The sequence below is a fragment of the Siphateles boraxobius genome, unplaced genomic scaffold, assembly GCF_051911475.1.
Source record: "Siphateles boraxobius isolate OS27281-9 unplaced genomic scaffold, OSU_SipBor_1 31, whole genome shotgun sequence".
Taxonomy (NCBI): domain Eukaryota; kingdom Metazoa; phylum Chordata; class Actinopteri; order Cypriniformes; family Leuciscidae; genus Siphateles; species Siphateles boraxobius.
This window is the reverse complement of record NW_027508931.1, coordinates 21,042,875-21,059,771: the sequence shown is the minus strand read 5'-3', so window position 1 is coordinate 21,059,771 and position 16,897 is coordinate 21,042,875. Positions and strand designations below refer to the sequence as shown.

Below are 16,897 nucleotides of genomic sequence, written 5' to 3'. Positions count from 1 at the left end.
TTAGAGGGCTTTTGACGGTACTTTACCCCTTAGGTGTTTTTTAGTATTCTGATCTGGCCTAAATATTATAATGAAACACTTAGGAGCAAAAATACAAAGAATCAGACCAAAGCTTGAAGCTAAAATGGCAAATATCTCCACAGCTACAGTAAATTTCCCTGGAGAGCTGACATAAGCTGGAACAAATGTGATCCAAACAGCACAGAATATGAGCATACTGAATGTGATGAATTTAGCCTCATTGAAGTTATCAGGGAGCTTTCGGGCCAGAAAAGCTAAAATAAAGCAAAGGAAAGCTAGTAGGCCAATATAACCCAGTACAACCCAGAAACCAACAGATGATCCTAAACTGCATTCTAGAATTATCTTCTCTTTGTAGTGTTGCATATTATTGTAAGGATATGGTGGAGATATTGTTAACCAAAGCACACATATCAGTACCTGTACAAGAGTGAAACCAAAAACACTGAGTCTCTGTTGATGAGGGCCAAACCTTTTCATGACATTACTTCCTGGAAGTGTAGCTCTGAAGGCCATTAACACCACTATTGTTTTCCCCAGAACACAAGAGATACAGAGAACAAAAGTTATACCAAATGCTGTGTGACGCAACATACAGGACCACTCAGTGGGCCGACCAATGAAAGTAAGTGAACAGAGGAAACACAGAGTCAGTGAGAAGAGCAGCAGAAAGCTCAGTTCTGAGTTGTTGGCTTTTACTATCGGAGAGGCCCTGTTTTTGTAGAACACTAAAGCTATGCTTAAAGCCACTAAAGAGCCCACAATAGAGAAAGCAGCCAGGATAATCCCAAGGATCTCATCCCAGGAGAGAAACTCCACTGCTTTAGGAAGACACTTGTCCTTCTCATTATTGGGCCAGTATTCAGGTAGACATTTGTGACAATCTAAAGAATCTGGAAGATGAAGAAATAAGTGCTTAAAAGTCATTCATGAACCATATTAGGAAAATGGAGACAAACAGGTTATCAGACTATGCTGTTTTAGAATAATCAACTCAGTGGAAAAAGCAGGATCTATGATATGGTGGTCATTTTTTATGGTGGCAAAATTCTGCAGGCCATGCATAGTCTTTGGTTTTCCAGCATATTTTGCATATTTAATTTTGAGATCCATCTTTTCACACTAAGGACAATTGGGGGTACTATTACAAAAGGTGCAAACATTCACTAATCCTCAATAAGGTAATACTGTACAAAACAGTGGCATCTTACTCCATGGGTCTAATTTTATTTTTTCAGTAATACAAGAAAAAAACGTTTATCTGTCCACAAATTCTCAATTACCAATCAAAAAAAAAAAAAAAAAAAAAAAAAAAACGTTGATGTTCAACAATAATACAACGTCACTATTTTGACATTGTCATTAATGTCACTATTTCAAAATTAGATAAATTAACCTCAAAACTATTTCGACTGACTTAATCTTACAAATAGACTTGATATTTACATAAAGTGACACAATTAAAAATAGAGTAGCCTTTAATCAAAAGTTGAGATTGTGTGCCGTTTATGGTCAACTGTAAAAAAATACATCTTATTCTTACCTCATCTTACCCAAGATTTGTAAGTACTCTGTGCATAAGTTTTAAACCAGATCTTTCTTTTCTTTATGATAAACTGTCTTTTATGTCACTGGCTCAGAACCATCTGTGATTTATCCAGAATAATGTGTCTACACATATTACCTGTCTCATTACTGATTTCTCCTTTTGCACAGTTAATGCAGTCATAACAGCAGACAGGTCTTCCTTTTTGCACAGCCTTCCTAGAGCCTGGAGGACAGCTCTCACTGCACACAGACACAGGTACCTGAATGTGACAAACAGACAGAAATGAATCAAGATTTAAATTTCTTAATGAATAATACACTTTAAAAAAATAATTAATTGAATTAATAGAAGTGTAGGACCTACATTTATGACACTTTACTTTTATATTGTTAGAAGAAAATATGTCATCAGAAAAATACAAAAACAGGGGTATTTCACAACACTCGTAAGAAGTCACAATCACATAGAATAGAACACATGTTATACCTTTTCACTGCCATCATACCAAAAGATAGCTCTGTTCAGACTGAATTCTTGGCTTTTAGGCTGGGATGCATCATATTGACCCACTGTAACAAATTCAACTGAACCGTCTCCCTGAAGCTGCCAATTCACAAGTTCATAAGTGGCCACGGGGTCTCCATTGGTGTCAAATGAAACAGAATAATTATTTTTTGTAAAGTTCACTCGTTTGAGCTGATCAAAAACCTGCATGACAGACATGAAATATTGTGATTACATGGGGTTGTGACTAAAATTATTTGCTGATAATCATTAGCTGAAATAGTGTTGTTGTAAAAATACAGTAGTTCTACACAGAAAGTAAATAAATAATACTGTATTTTAATGATAATTTTAAATTCTCGATTGTAAACGTATTGAAAAAAAAAAGAAAGTATTCCACGATAAGAAGACATACCTGTCGTGGCTCAACTTTGATGTTTTTGTCACAATACTTTCCGTCACAGACGATGTCTTGGATAGCATGAGCTATAGCATATGTGGCTTTGTACACCATGTTAGTGATCCTCAACTGGGACGTGTCTGTGTACGGGTTCTGTAATGCGTACAGGTCTTCTGTGCCATTACATGCTGGCATACCAGTAGAATAACCTGTCTGCCGTTTTAGACTACAGCTAAATGATCTTTCCCAGAATTCTGTCAGCAGGGGAAATTTCAGTGCCTGCTCTGGAGACAGGTCAAGTAAAAAGTTATGAAATCCCGGGATAACAGACCGCGGGATTCCGAAGCCTACAGCACCGATACACAAATTAAACCTCAGCATTTCTGGGTCTGTAACCCACGCCTCGCTGCCAATCCACTGCATTGGAGGAGGAGGCTGCTGACTCAGCTCTTCTAAAATAAGTCTCATATCACCTGAGGCCAGGAAGGCAACTATTACATGAGCCGTTGATCTGCGAATGACATCAGCGACTCTTTTCAGTTTACTGCGCGGCTGGGTCCTGTAGTAGGCCTCAGAATACTCCACACAGATTCCCTCCTCCTCTGCAGCCTTCAGGAATGATGCCATACCATTGTTCCCGTAGTCTGAATCACTGTGCACAGTCCCGATCCACGTCCATCTGAAGTGCTTGACCATCCGTGCCAGTGCGGCCGCTTGATGGTGATCGCTGGGGATGGTCCTGAAGAAAGTAGGATACTGCCGCTTGTCACTGAGACACGCGCATGTTGCGTAATGACTCACCTATAGTGCACCAAGAGGGGAAGAAAGCATTTCAAATAAAATGTTTCCGAACATATAAGGACTTTAAGTAAACCTTTTTGATCCTATTACAAGAATACATTCATTATATGTATTGTGAGAAATGATGACAGATGTTCATTTTAACAAATGTTTTCAAAAATTTTCCATCTGTGTTATCCGTATGGCAAAAATACAATGATTTTTGAGTTTCTGGCACAGCGCCACATTTTTATTTATTTTGGAAATCTCTTAGAAGACTAAAATATAATTTTACTGAGCAAACACCTGTGGAATTTCAAAAGGACCAAAAAGCCTTGACATGCTTATAGATGGTGTGGAACCAGATTCTCCAACTAGTGCAAGAACTGCAGCTGATTTTGCACAGGAATCAGTGTTGTTAAATATGAGATCAAGTCCGTTGGCAAGCTGAAATGATTCTTTGATTGCCATTGGCACAGAGCCACAAGAGTCATATATATGGTACCCTAATGTTATGCCCGGTAAGAGATCAGAGCTGTTGTTTATCTCTTGGATAGCGAACTGCAAGGCACGAGCAAACCGCAGCTCTCTGAAATCCATGCTGGTGAAGTACACAAAAAAAACAAAAACAAAAATTAAGTATAATAAAGCCTAAAGGCATTTTAAAAACAAAATAAGCATGTGCTCGTTTTGATGGTCTGATTCTGATTAACTTAAGCAAAAAGACAGTTATGAACATAACTTTAGCAAAATTACAACCCACTCAAGACTGCTCTGTTAAAAAATTAATTACATTTTATATTAAACTCTAACCTGCCACTGCACTCCAGTGGTTGTGGCCGTCTAGTATATGTGTGCTTCTCTGTCCTTAGATAGTAATGAATGGTGAAAGCCCCTCCAATGATGAACGCTCCGTCCTTGAAGAGAGCAGGGGGCTGAGGGTCACCTTGGAGGATGCATGTACCTAAATTAATCCCACACACAGCAGGAACAAGTCTGGTAATACACAGTGTTGTCATTGTCAATAAAATATTAACATGCATTGCTCCTGCTTGGCAAACAACCACTCCAAATGTGAGGTGGGAGTTAAGCCATGTTTTATATACTCACCAGCCAACATACCGTTGTATGTTGTTAAACTCTGTAATGAAAAACGTTAGAGGGTGTGGTTAATACTTCATATCAGTAAATCATAATGAAACAACATGTGTCAAGTGAATCAAAACACACAAACCAGGACCTTCTTTAAGGTAATCCCATCCCCACCAGCCTCAAGATAAATTAGGTTAATGAAAAACTTTTAATCTCTTAAACTTTTAATTTTAATTGCTTTTAATCTCCTTTACTAGATATTTTGCAGTATTTGCAATATATAGTTTTTATGTTTCAGTGATACAACTATGATGCATTCTGCTATACATACAGCCATAAATAATAACAATTACTATAGCCATAGAGACACACATGATTTGTGGACGCACACATGACTTGTGTGTCCACTGTCTGGGCGATGAGCACGCACGCTCAGTTCTTGAGAGAGCTGTTTGCGTGTACTGCAAGCACCTTTCTGTAAGTACGCTCCGCTCTCGTTTGTTAATCTTCTCGAGGGGAAAAGGACAAGCATCTGTGCCCGGCAGCTAGGGTCCCTCTCACGCTGAGGCGGAGAGAAGATTCAGGTTGTGTGGGATCACAGTTGGAGCTGGCTTAAGAGTTTGAGAGAGAAGTAAATTTCGCACGTGCTTCAGCCACTGACAAGAACACTCTGCTGGACGAGGATGCAGCGCCTAATGCATTCTCTGGTTCAGCAGACAGTGCTCTACTGGCACCATGCCAGGTAGAGCAGGGGATGGCTGTTGAGGGGGAAGAAGACGAGTCATCTGAGCCCTCGCGGCTGTCCTGCCCCGCGTATGATGAGCTGTTGGGGGTTATGGAGCGCGCTTCAGACAGGCTCAAACTGTCATGGGAGTGCGCTAGGGAAGACACTACTCGTGACAGGTTAGACGAGTGGAGTGGTTTATTTCTGGCCATAACCCTCCAGCTCCTGTGAGCCTTTCATTCCTTCCTGACCTCCACACTGAGCTCGAGAAGGCATGGAAGAACCCGTATTCAGCCCGCATCCACCGACATAGGCATGCAGACTTTGCAAATGAAGAGGGGGTGCATGAGCATGGATATGTGGCGATTTACGTACTCTAAAAGCTCCGGCCCTGCCTACAAAGCCGCTTAAGAACACGTAGTGGTTGAACAGCAGGGCATAGGTGGCACCAGGACAGGCTAGCGCTTCATTGCACACCATGGCAGTGCTTCAAGCTTACCAGGCTGACCTGCTGAAAGACTTAGATCAAGGTCAGGGTCTTACCTCTGATGCGGTATCCGAGCTGCACCGCATCACGGACCTGGCTCTCCACGCCACCAAGCAGACCGGCGCCGCAGTTGGTAGATCAATGGTGGAGATGGTGGCAACAGAGAGACATCTGTGGGTGAACCTGGCCTAACATTAGGGAGAAAGAGAAGGGCTTTCGCCTCGATGCCCTGGTCTCGCTGTCTGAACTTTTCAGCACCTCCGTAGAGGCCGTGGCTGGAAGATCATGCATTTAAATCATCCATACCGCGCCAATCTGACTCTGCGCCCTGGCAGCCAGGGGGCCCTGGCAAGTCTCGGTTTGAAAACTGTAGAAAGGGCTGAAAGGCTAGCGTCGGCTCCCGGACCCCTCCACCTCCTTGGAATAGGTCGCAGAGAAGACGCTACCAGAGAAAAAAAGAAGCTGGATTTGAGGGAAGTGATCCATCACAGGCACTCCCAGCGTCAGTGAAGTGGTCCTTCCTCTTCTTTCTTTCTTCCCCCTGTGCCCTTCTTCCTCCACAGGCACTCATAACATCAGTCCTGAGGCTGGGCCAATGATGAGTGTGTTCCATTGTTTGGAACCCGTCTGAAGGCCCGGTTCCGGGCTTGGTAGTGAGTGCACCCTTTCAGGCTGTAAGGGTATTACAGGTTATTTTTTATATGGTGGGTAGCATTAGAACGAAACGCATCACCTGTAGTGAGTGACTTGGCCTTCTTTCAATTAGAGAGTCATCTTCCTAAGGCTATCGCTCATCTGAGCTCCAGATAATTGATATGGCAAGCATTCGGCCCACTAAAAGTGGGGGCTGCTTTAATAATCATTCTGTTTGAGTGAGTTGGCTTCTTCTAGTTTAGATAGTTATTCTGGAAGATTGTTTTGGCTTTACAGCAGGTCTAGAATAAAGTTATTGTCCAGCTAAAGTTAGTTTTAATTGATTCACTTCCGTTGCAAAGATCATTAGTTAGTAACTTAGGGGGACGCTAACACGACACCGTTCTAACAGAAAACCCTTAACGCGCTCCGACCTGCTCATTTGCACAACAACAGTGCCTGGTGGCTCGTGAACGCAAGCCTTGAAACATTTTTAACCCCCTAGGGTCGCCGGCGATACCAGCTCACTTTTTTTCTTATCAGTGCAAAAGAGACTCAAAATACTCTGTTGATTTTGATCTTCCATAGAAGTGTTATACATCATCCGATCCTGTTAAGTGTCTATTTTGTGTGTGCATAATCACACTAAAAACAAAGTGTTGTGCTTTTTGCCAAATAAAGAAAAAATAAACATGATGCCAGTTCTGCCTTCTCTCTGTCAGTGAAGTCCATTCTGAATCGGGTCCGGAAATGAACTGTAACTCAGCGAATACTCAATCACACAGACACACAGGCACACAGGCATGAAGCTTGAAATCTCTTCTTTTAAATTCAGTAATTTATATAAAAAACAAATATTCTTAGTTTATATAATCTGTATGAAAAGAGAGAGGTGTCAGTCTTTTTCTTTTCAGCTCATTATAGCTCATTAAGTGCTAATGTGACCATGCCCATGGAGAGCGCACACTATTCAAACGCAAATTATCTGAGGCAAGCCATGCAAACATGCCAACGCCATTATCAGCTGGATAAAACACATCAAGTTTAATAAGAATCATGTACTTTACGTTGTCTTGCTACGCTGTGAGGAATAGCACTATCGTAATAATACTGGAAAATTTACCTCAGGAGTGCTGGTAGTTTCATTTCGTGGAGCAATGGATCCAGCTGATGTGAATAGTAAGTTTATTCTTAAGTCCTTCGTTCTAATCGCGATATGGAATCGTGTCTGTAAACCACAAAAAGACTGTTTAAATATGAATTACGTGCCTGTGTGTGAATGAATGAATGAATGACCAGCCCGCATCTGTGCCGTTCATTCACACTCGCACCTACATTAGTAAACATGTTATTTTTACATTAACACATCCAAACTATATTGCTATAGCCTACTGAGATGAGTAAAAATAGACTGAAATATGTTGAAATATAATGTCTTTGTATAAGCAACAAACTGCAAATTAACATTAATATGCTAATATATCATAAACACGATATGTTACAGACTAAATATGAATGTTTAGACAATATTTCGTTGATTAATTTTGGATAGATTATAAAGTTTTTACTGTAAAAAAAAGACTACTGCCACATCAAATAAGCTTTTGTTCGCCAATTTTTGCTCATATGACAAACATGTGTCAGAAGCACCCCCTCCTGCAAGGCGCGACCTCGCGCCATATTACATCGATAAGGGTGGGGGGCGGCGTCCTGGAGGCTGACGAGGGCGTGGCCAATCCAAAGCAGGAAGCCTCCAGGGCGGAACAGGCGGCCAGGGCAAAGCAAATTGTGCAGGTGGCCAGGGCGGAGCAGGCAGTTCAGGGGACCAGGACAGAGCTGGCTGTGCAGATGACCATGGTGGAGAAGGCCCTTCAAGTGGCCATGGCGGTGAAGACTCTTCGGATGGCCATGGCGGAACCGAGTGGCCGATGGACCAAGGCGCCATCGCAGGCTTGGAAGACGGGAGCCACGTCGCTGATCTGCGGGACTGAGGAGGTGACGTAGGGACGGATGACTGGGGTGACGATGTGGTGAGGGAGGACGACGGGGAGGTTAGAGGAAGGTAGGAGTCCAGGGGTGCCGAAGGGATGCAGGGTGAGGGTGCAGCTCGTGGGAATTCAGTCTCTAGCTCGGGGGGCATGACATGAACAGTCTCTGGCTCGGCGGGCATCACGAGATGCGCTGGCTCGGCTGGACTGGCGTGAAGTGCTGTCTCGGCTGGACTGACGCGAAATGCAGGCTCGGCTGGACTGACGTGAAGTGCAGAATCGGCTGGACTGACGGGGAGCGCAGGTTCGGTAGGGCTGCCATGGATCATAGGCTCGGCGGGAAGAGACCCAGGCAGCACAGTCTCGGCGGGACGAGACTCAGGCAGGACAGTCTCGGCGGGACGAGACTCAGGGAGGACAGTCTCGGCGGGACGAGACTCAGGCAGGACAGTCTCGGCGGGATGAGGCTCAGATGAGACTCAGGCAGGACAGTCTCGGCGGATTGTGTTCCGGATCGGGACACGACGCTCACCAGACATCGGCTGACGGTCTCCCTCCGGTCTAGTCTAGTCCGGTGGTGTCTGGGAGGTCGATAGGATTGTTGAGAGTGGCCCCGAGCCGGAACAAGGAGCATAAGGTCTCATCATCCAGGTCACTGACGAAGGCAAGGCGGCAAAAGTCCACAACAAAAGGAAAAGAACGTTGCTCTCCTGAGCCATGACGATCATTCTGCCCCGATCGTCCATGTTGGGCAGTCTGTTGTTCTGTTACGGGCTGGTTAAAGCAGGATCCAAATGCAGCAGTCTTTATTTACACAAACTAGATGCACACGAACAGGATCAAAAGGCACAGGAACAGAACAACCAGGTATATAGTGACAAAGACAGACAAGGAACAGACTGAAACACTGGACATAAATACACGGGTAACAGATCAGGTAAACAAGTCACAGCTGGGGCAAATGAACTGATAATGACAGGTAGACAGGTGATAGAACTAAACACTAACGATGAGCGGGAAAACTAGGACACAGGACTAAACCAATTGCACAATGATGGGGGGAAACACAGGGCATACATGTGACACTTACCTTTGAAATACGTATGATAAAACGTATACTTTTTACAAAGAAAGATTACACTTGTAATATTGTTAAAATTGTAATTGTTGTTGTAATTGTAACCTTTTTTGTATTGTGTTTTATTAATGACACATTTGGGGAGAGGATACATATTCCAAATTTTCTGAAAATACAATATGAAAATTAACTGCACAATTACTAGAAATATTTACCTTGGATATTATACAATTTGCATTCATACAAAATTTGTGGAAAAAGACAAATTTTTTCAAGATGTTTCCAACTCTAACTTTGAACCAATTCTGTAGAATATATATATATATATATATATATATATATATATATATATATATATATATATATATATATATTATCTTTTGTCCTCGCATTCTTTGGTACCCAGTGACACACCTGTGTGAAAGGCTCATTATGCAGCCCATTATGCAGCTCATTATGCAGGCCATTGTCTTCTCAGGTGTGAATTAGAGCATTATTCACGCCCCCTTGCATATTGCCTTTCCAAACAAAAAGTCTCTTACAAAATTTAAATCAATGTATTGTTTTGTGTAAATGATTAGGCAGGATGATTTTCAGATCATTTTGGAGCAAAAACTCTAGGCAACAACATCCATTATTCAAAAGTCTTGTGGACACATATTCAAGTCGTGGGGTTGAGTTTTTTAGGCTTCTTCCATGGAATTTTATCATTTTGAGGCCTCCACTCCTCCAGAGCCTAACTCAGACAGCAACCTATCGTCGAGGTTAGAGTATCCTATGTACAGTACCCAGCCTTCTCAATGCTTTGAAAAAGATAGCGCTCTGTAGGTCCAGGGTCGAGCAGAGTAGCTCCCCTCGATTGCAAGGGTTTGAAAAGCACAATGCTGAGTCCTGCTCTCCAGGATGCCCTTCTCTTTGTCCGGTGTGAGCTGGTTACTGCCTTCTTGCAGTCCCTTTCATCTGGCTACCTCTCATGAGGCAAGTAATGGTAAGAGGCTTTGTTTTAGGAAACAGACAGGTTTTTAGCTAGACTAGGTCACAAGCCAGACCGGGTCAGCCTCCCTGGTGGCTATGGGGGTTGACAAAGTTGTCCCCCTAAAAGCGAATGGCCAGCATTCCTTTAAGGCCTCCATGCCATATTCCCATAAAGCAGGTGTGCCCAACCCTGCTCCTGCCGATCGACTGTCCTGCAAAGTTCATCTCCAACCCTAATCAAACACACCTGAAGCAACCAATTAAGGTCTTCAGGATCACTTGAAAATTAAAGGCAGGTGTGTTTAATTAGGGTTGGAGATAAACTGTGCAGGCCAGTCGATCGGCAGGAGCAGGGTTGGGCACCCTTGCCTTAAAGGAACCCCTTCCCAGTGAAGATGTTGGTTCCAAGCCCTTGAGCAGCCTTTGAAGTTTTTTGGTAAGGCCTCCACTTTTCTGAGTACTTAGTACTCCCTATGGCCACTGCCCAAGTGAGTCGGCTTCCTCTCATTTAGAGAGTCTTTCTGAAAAAGACTGAAGCCACCGCTCTATTGAGCTCCAGGCAAATCCTTCTGTGACTTATGAAGGTACTTCCTCATTGAGGCGTGATGGCTCGGGCAGTGGCCATAGGGAGTACTGTCACTCACAGCCTAGTGTGAAGGGGTAAGTGGTTTTTGGCATTTCTGTTGAAACTGCCATTATTGTGCTTAGACTCAGCCATTTTTTGGCATGCACTCCCCTCAGCATGGCGGCGTGGGTATTTCGTTCCCAAAAGCATCTCAGGATGCAGTGCAAGTTCCCTTTCGAAAGGGAACGTCTCAGGTTACGACTGTAACCCTTGTTCCCACTACTTCCTGGTCGCACTAGTATGATGTCATAGGCTGTCGCTGGCAAATACGATTGCTGTGATTTGACAGTTGCTTCAGATACCAATCACGCTGAGGTGTTCCCCAAAAGCATCTCACGACGCATTGTCTCGTTCCCTGTTCTCAGGGAAAAAGGGTTACAGTCGTAACCTGAGACGTTTACTTTGTTTATTTTCGGTTTACTTTGTGTACTTGGTTTCTAAGTATGTTCTCATTTTTTCCCATGGTTACTGATTATGTTATCCACCTGTTTTTAGTTTTGGAGGCTGAATGGGATTATCAGCAATGAAGGAGACTTGAGCCTGGGCAGAACTATCAGCAACAAAGTAGACTTGAACTATGTAACAAACAAGGAATGAAAAATCATGTAAACAAAAACATGGAAAATGAATCCAAACAGAACATGACTGTAACAGGGATTGGTTCTGGGGATTGGGTGGCAGATCAAAAAGGGTCAGACAGACAAGGGTCAAGCCATGGAGGCAGTCCAATCAGCGACCAGATCCAGGTGTTTTCTGGTGAAACAGGGAACCACAGCACTAACTGAACAGAGGACAGATATGTAAGCAAAACAAATACCAGACCAACAAACTAGACAAGACTAACATGTGAATGTGAGAGGCACAAAACACACTATCATTAAAACACAGAAGAAGGAATATAAAGCGGATGAATCAAGAGGAGAGTAAACATAGTTGAGAGATAATGAGCATGGATGGAATAAAAAAGACTAGAGAAAAGAAAGAGAGCTAAAACCTCAGTCCTGACAACAATCAGTTATGAGACACGTGAGAGCCAACAGCATTCTATGACAAAGCTGTTGAAAAAAAGCTTATTTAGATAGCGATTTTTAAATGTGTAGATACAATAAAAGTGCTAGACATGAGTGTGCCAAACGGACTGAGATTATCAAATTTAGGTATGCAAACAAAACAATTGTCTGCCCTAGAGAACTTGGAATTTATTATTCATAACTTAATAAACCAGGCAGTGTAATTATGAGCAATAATTACTTCAAATGAAAAATGTGCAGGTGCGAGGGACTTGCAATGCAATGCTGGCCGGGAAGTGCAATGCAACATTATAAAGACTGTAACACTTTTACAAAGCTTGAGAGAAATTTACATTTTGGAAAACATTTTTACCTACCATAAAACACAATTACATGGGCAGAACACTTTTACCAAGGACAAAACAAATTCACTTTTTAGAAAACAAATGAAAAAGACGCAAAACACTTTTGCCAGTCCCAAAACAAATTTACAAACGATAGGTTCCTCATGGAAAGGGAATGTACCACATACCAGAAGTGACGAGGTGAAAGCGGGTGATAGGTGTTGTTGGTGAGCGCGGTCAATTCGTGGTGTCAATGTGGAGTATATGGCGTGAATTAAGTTTATGGTGACCGAACATGGACTGCGGCCGAGGGATGTTTTCCACGTTTAGTGGCAAACACATGAACAGCTTAACGCAGTTTTGCTTTACGTGTGGTCGGTGTTTGGAGTTTTTAAAGAACGTGGACCAGACGGAAACACAGGGGACTTCTCGACAGCCGGACAGTGCTAAGCAAAGTAAGTGTAGCAAAACGCTAGCTATCTGAGGACATGTGAATAAAAGTGAGTAGTAATGCTAATGATTTTTCGAGCGGCTTCTAACTTTCTATTTTGAAATGGAACTCTGTCCATTTCAACAGAACAACCATGCCCATCATACAAACAGTTCATGGAGTATAGAAAGTTTGAAGTCAAAAGAATGACAGTCTTTTAGCTATGGGCCAAAAGGAAGATATGGGCCTAAAGAAAGAAAACACGTCCAGGTAAGTACTGACCGTCCTATACAATTTTGCAATGCTCTATATATATTTGTGTGTGTGTGTATATTTATTTTACCTATACATCAATTATATCTTTGTTATTTTACTAGATAAACGTAGGATTGATGGGGCCACATGGAACTTATTTAAAACCTCTAAGAGGGAAAACACTCCCGTTATTTACAGACCCAGAGGTAGCAGCCCCTGATCTATGAAACAAGCTGTCCAGAAAATGAGAACATTTAACAAGGACAAGCACGAAGGACCTTATGTCCTTTTGTATCGAGACTGCTCAGAGGTGGTCCATGTGCCATGGTCAGAAAGGCCATTTAAATTGGCAGAATATAAAAAGGAAATAGGAAAGGCATATTCCAGGATTACTTTTTTCATTTGCCTAGAAAAACACTTTAAAAGAGGTTAGTGGATCTCATAATTCAATATTTTTACATATTTAGATACTCTGCTGGAGGATAAATAATGTTTTTTTGATTTATTTTTTTCAGTGTACGATACCTCAGACTCTGATTCTGAAATTGTCATCACAACAAGGAGCACAGCTGAATTCAATCGAGCTGACACTTTGGTACATCAGTTATTTCTCTTTTTTAAAACATTTATGTATGTTTGTATTTATTCATTTTCATATAATTTATTAGATGTACATTGGATTTTAAGCATAACATCAATGCCCTGGTCAATATTTTAGTGGAAAAACGCTTGTTTTGATTATTTTTCAGTTATTATTATACAGTAACACAGACAACCATTCAGCATTGATATATACTGTATGTCGTAATGGATAAATAATGGAAGCTGTAGAAAGTTGTTGATAATTTTATCCGTTTCCTCTCAGGTTTTGTAACCAAAAAATGAAGTACTCCCAAACACAAACTGGAAGATGAAATGCAGGTGTTGCACACTTGGACACAAAGGAACTTTCAGGCGTGCATGGGTTGAAATTATTTCTTTATTTCTGACTGGAAATGATTATAATAAATCATATTTTATTGGGCTACAGTGATTTCACTACCAGGTAAAGTGCAATATCACTTCTTTTTTTTTCATTTAATTCACAAAACTGATCAAACTACTAGCAGATATTTCACTACTTATTCACATACACATTATACATACATTTATATTGCAGCACATAAACTCAATGTTGCTACATGCTATCGGCTGTTTCTGTAACTGACTGAGGTGCCCCCTTGCTCCCTACCTAAAGGACCCACAGCTGCCAGTGTGAGCTTTACTAAACATCACAGAATAAACCTACTGAAATACAGTTGCTCTTGTAGGTGAATAAACACAAATGACACAAATTAACCAAACCATTAATCCCACATCATTGTCAATCCTACATAGGTACTATGGGCCTTTATTGAAGTGGCACGGTCATCCAGGACCAACTAAAAGAACTCCGAAATGTTTCGGCATCTAGCCTTTTTCATGGAGTCAAATAGATGTAATGAGAGACAATGGGTTTCTTCAAGTGGTAATCAACCAATAGGAAACTTGGCTGTATACATAATGTTTACATGGTTTGACTATTGTAGGCATAAAGGACACCTGGGGCCCGTTTCAATAAGGAGGTTCAACCAACTCTGAGTTAAAACTTGAACTCTGAGTTGACTTACCCTGAGATGGGAAACTCTGAGTTTTTGGTTTCAGAACAGCTGAAATGAGTAAGTTCAATCAACTCTAAGTTGACTGACTCTGAGTTAAGCGCGTGCACCACAACTATAAAAAGCCATTATCAATGGAGCGCAGATATTATGAGTCACCATGGTAACAGCGCCAGACAAAAAGAGGTCTGCATATTTCTCACCAGCAGTACGCAAACATTTTTTTTAAGCAACAGGGCAGCGGCGGCGATCGAGAGAGTTAGTTTGGGAGAAAATAGTTGCTCAAGGTAATGCGTAAGTTTACATTTTAATTACTGTTATACAGTGTTGGGTGTAATTACCAAGTAATCTAAATACTGTAATTTAATTAAAGAGATTACTCTTAATTCTTCTGTAATATAAAGTAAAATATGATGACATTGCATTAAATACTGCATAGACTATAGAACAATTCTGTATAAAACAACAGTGGATTTAACATAACATTTTTTAAAGGTATATTTTTAATGTAACCTTCTCTCTCTACACACTTTGGTCAATTAAAGAATAATTCATGCAATTGTATATTGTTAATTTGAAAGCATTAAAAGCGCAAGTTTATTGTCTCTTTTTGTATTGTTCAATTGGTTGAGGTTGATATGGGATTTATAAAGTAATTAGTAATAAGTAGACCAATACTTTCTAGAGATAGTAATTATTACATTAATCACTGTTGAAGATGTCATTTGTAGTTAGTAATTAATAACTATTTTAGAGTAACTTGCCCAACTGTTATAATATCAGAGGTGAAACTGGGAAGAGCAGTATGTTATTCAACCTAATTTTAATTTTCATGTAGGTGCAATCCTGCAGGCATTAAAAGAACATGGCAGCAGCTGAAAATGAAATATAAAAACATAATTCAGTCAGGTAAGGCTTGAGCATATCATGGATGTAGGCTACCTGACTTTACAAACATTTGACATATTAAATTACTAAATAGCATCCGGTGTCTAGCAGTGCAGCAGCATTTTTGACATATGTCTAATTAACACAATTAAATGTTCATTCTCATTTGACTTCTACTCAGCCAACAGAAAGAAGGAAGAGGCTCTCAAAGATGGAGATGGAGATGCAGAGGAGATGGAGATGGCCCTGAGCCTGAATGCTGGAAGGCCAATGGCTGAGGGAATTCCTGGAGGGACTTCATCAGAGCCAGTCACTCCCGAAGATTCAAGTGCCTTCATAATATGTAAGACGTCTGCATATGTGTTATTTTTTATATAGGCTGTTTTTGATATTTCCATATATTTTACTTTGGGTTGGGTTTTGTGTTGCTCCTAACAGATTCTGATGGAAATATCTGTCTTTTGGAACCTCCTGTCCCAACAGAACCCCAGACAGTTGTAAGTAGTCTACTCAATACACCTGAAATTATGACAAATAGTATTATAAAATGTGCTCAACCAAATGCTCATCTTCACAGGACGATGAGGATGAAGAAACAGTTTCTGCTGCTGCCAGTTTCTTTTATACCTTTTCCATTCCAAAATTAACTCAAACAAACTCAGATTTGAGTCCAGGAAGCGCTCCTATCCACATGTTGTTAAGAAATAATTTATCTTTAAGTTGTTGATGTCATGAATCAGTCTCTTTCCTCTCTGTTTTCCTCATCGTTTACACACGCACACACATCCAGCTGATCCTCATCATCTCAGCCCTCGTGCTGCGCACACACTTAGTCTCTCCCATTCATGGTTTTCCCCTCTTACTCTACTCGCAGCTGTTCCCCATAGTAATCAACACTTACACTGATCCTTGTCTCACCTGTTCCCTCTTCTCCTCTAATTCACTCGGCTACTTCTAGTCACTGTTTTCTCTGCTTCTTTGTCAGATTATTGTAGTACGTTGAGCTTTCGCTCTGTCTTTTCGTCTGCAAACTTACCAGTATTTTATCTCACGAGATGTACAGTGTCCTGTCTTGTCCCGTCGTGGTGTGAGTTATTTGTTGGAGATTCATCATTGTTCTCTACCCAGTTCACCTGCTGTCAGTGGATCATCAGCTGCCGCCTTCTGTGAGTTTCTTCCACTGGGCTCGGGGAGAGTGAACTGTTGCTGCTCGCCCCCTTCCTGGCGCTGGACCTGCAATATGCCTGCCCAGCATTATTGTTTATGTTTTGCACTGATCTGCATCTGTTGACGGTAGTCTCCTTGTTTCAAGTTACAGAGAATAAACTCTTTTATTATACCTCTGCTTTTGGGTCCTCTGTACAAACTCTGACAGTTGATGTGATCAGAGAATTCGCTCGGATGAACTTGAAACAGAAAACACCATATATAATGCGATTTATACCAAAATCATGTTTTTTTTTTAATAAATTCTTCT

At 41.4% G+C, this 16,897-nt stretch overlaps 1 protein-coding gene and 1 long non-coding RNA gene across 2 annotated transcripts; one reads left to right on the top strand and one right to left on the bottom strand.

Moving 5' to 3' along the window:
• On the bottom strand, positions 1-16,640 carry LOC143697012 (extracellular calcium-sensing receptor-like). The gene is made up of 7 exons (XM_077193980.1): positions 16,457-16,640; positions 4,068-4,395; positions 3,561-3,855; positions 2,490-3,275; positions 2,057-2,278; positions 1,706-1,829; positions 1-914 (listed from the first exon to the last, which is right to left on the bottom strand). Exons 2-7 carry the CDS (start codon positions 4,295-4,297, stop codon positions 1-3), a joined length of 2,571 nt encoding a protein of 856 aa, XP_077050095.1. The 5' UTR covers positions 4,298-4,395; positions 16,457-16,640.
• Positions 12,178-13,512, top strand: LOC143697015 (uncharacterized). Its single transcript, XR_013186124.1, has 3 exons — positions 12,178-12,910; positions 13,018-13,323; positions 13,411-13,512. It is a non-coding gene; the product is annotated as an uncharacterized LOC143697015 (long non-coding RNA).
• Positions 16,641-16,897: the final 257 nt, after the last annotated feature.

Excerpts from the sequence above, each read along its gene's own strand:
- LOC143697012 (XM_077193980.1), bottom strand. The coding sequence starts at position 4,297 with ATGCATGTTAATATTTTATTGACAATGACAACACTGTGTATTACCAGA. Across the intron at positions 3,276-3,560 it reads GTCCTTTTGAAATTCCACAG|GTGAGTCATTACGCAACATG; the intron begins GTGTTTGCTCAG and ends GGTGCACTATAG. Across the intron at positions 915-1,705 it reads AGAAATCAGTAATGAGACAG|ATTCTTTAGATTGTCACAAA; the intron begins GTAATATGTGTA and ends TTCATCTTCCAG.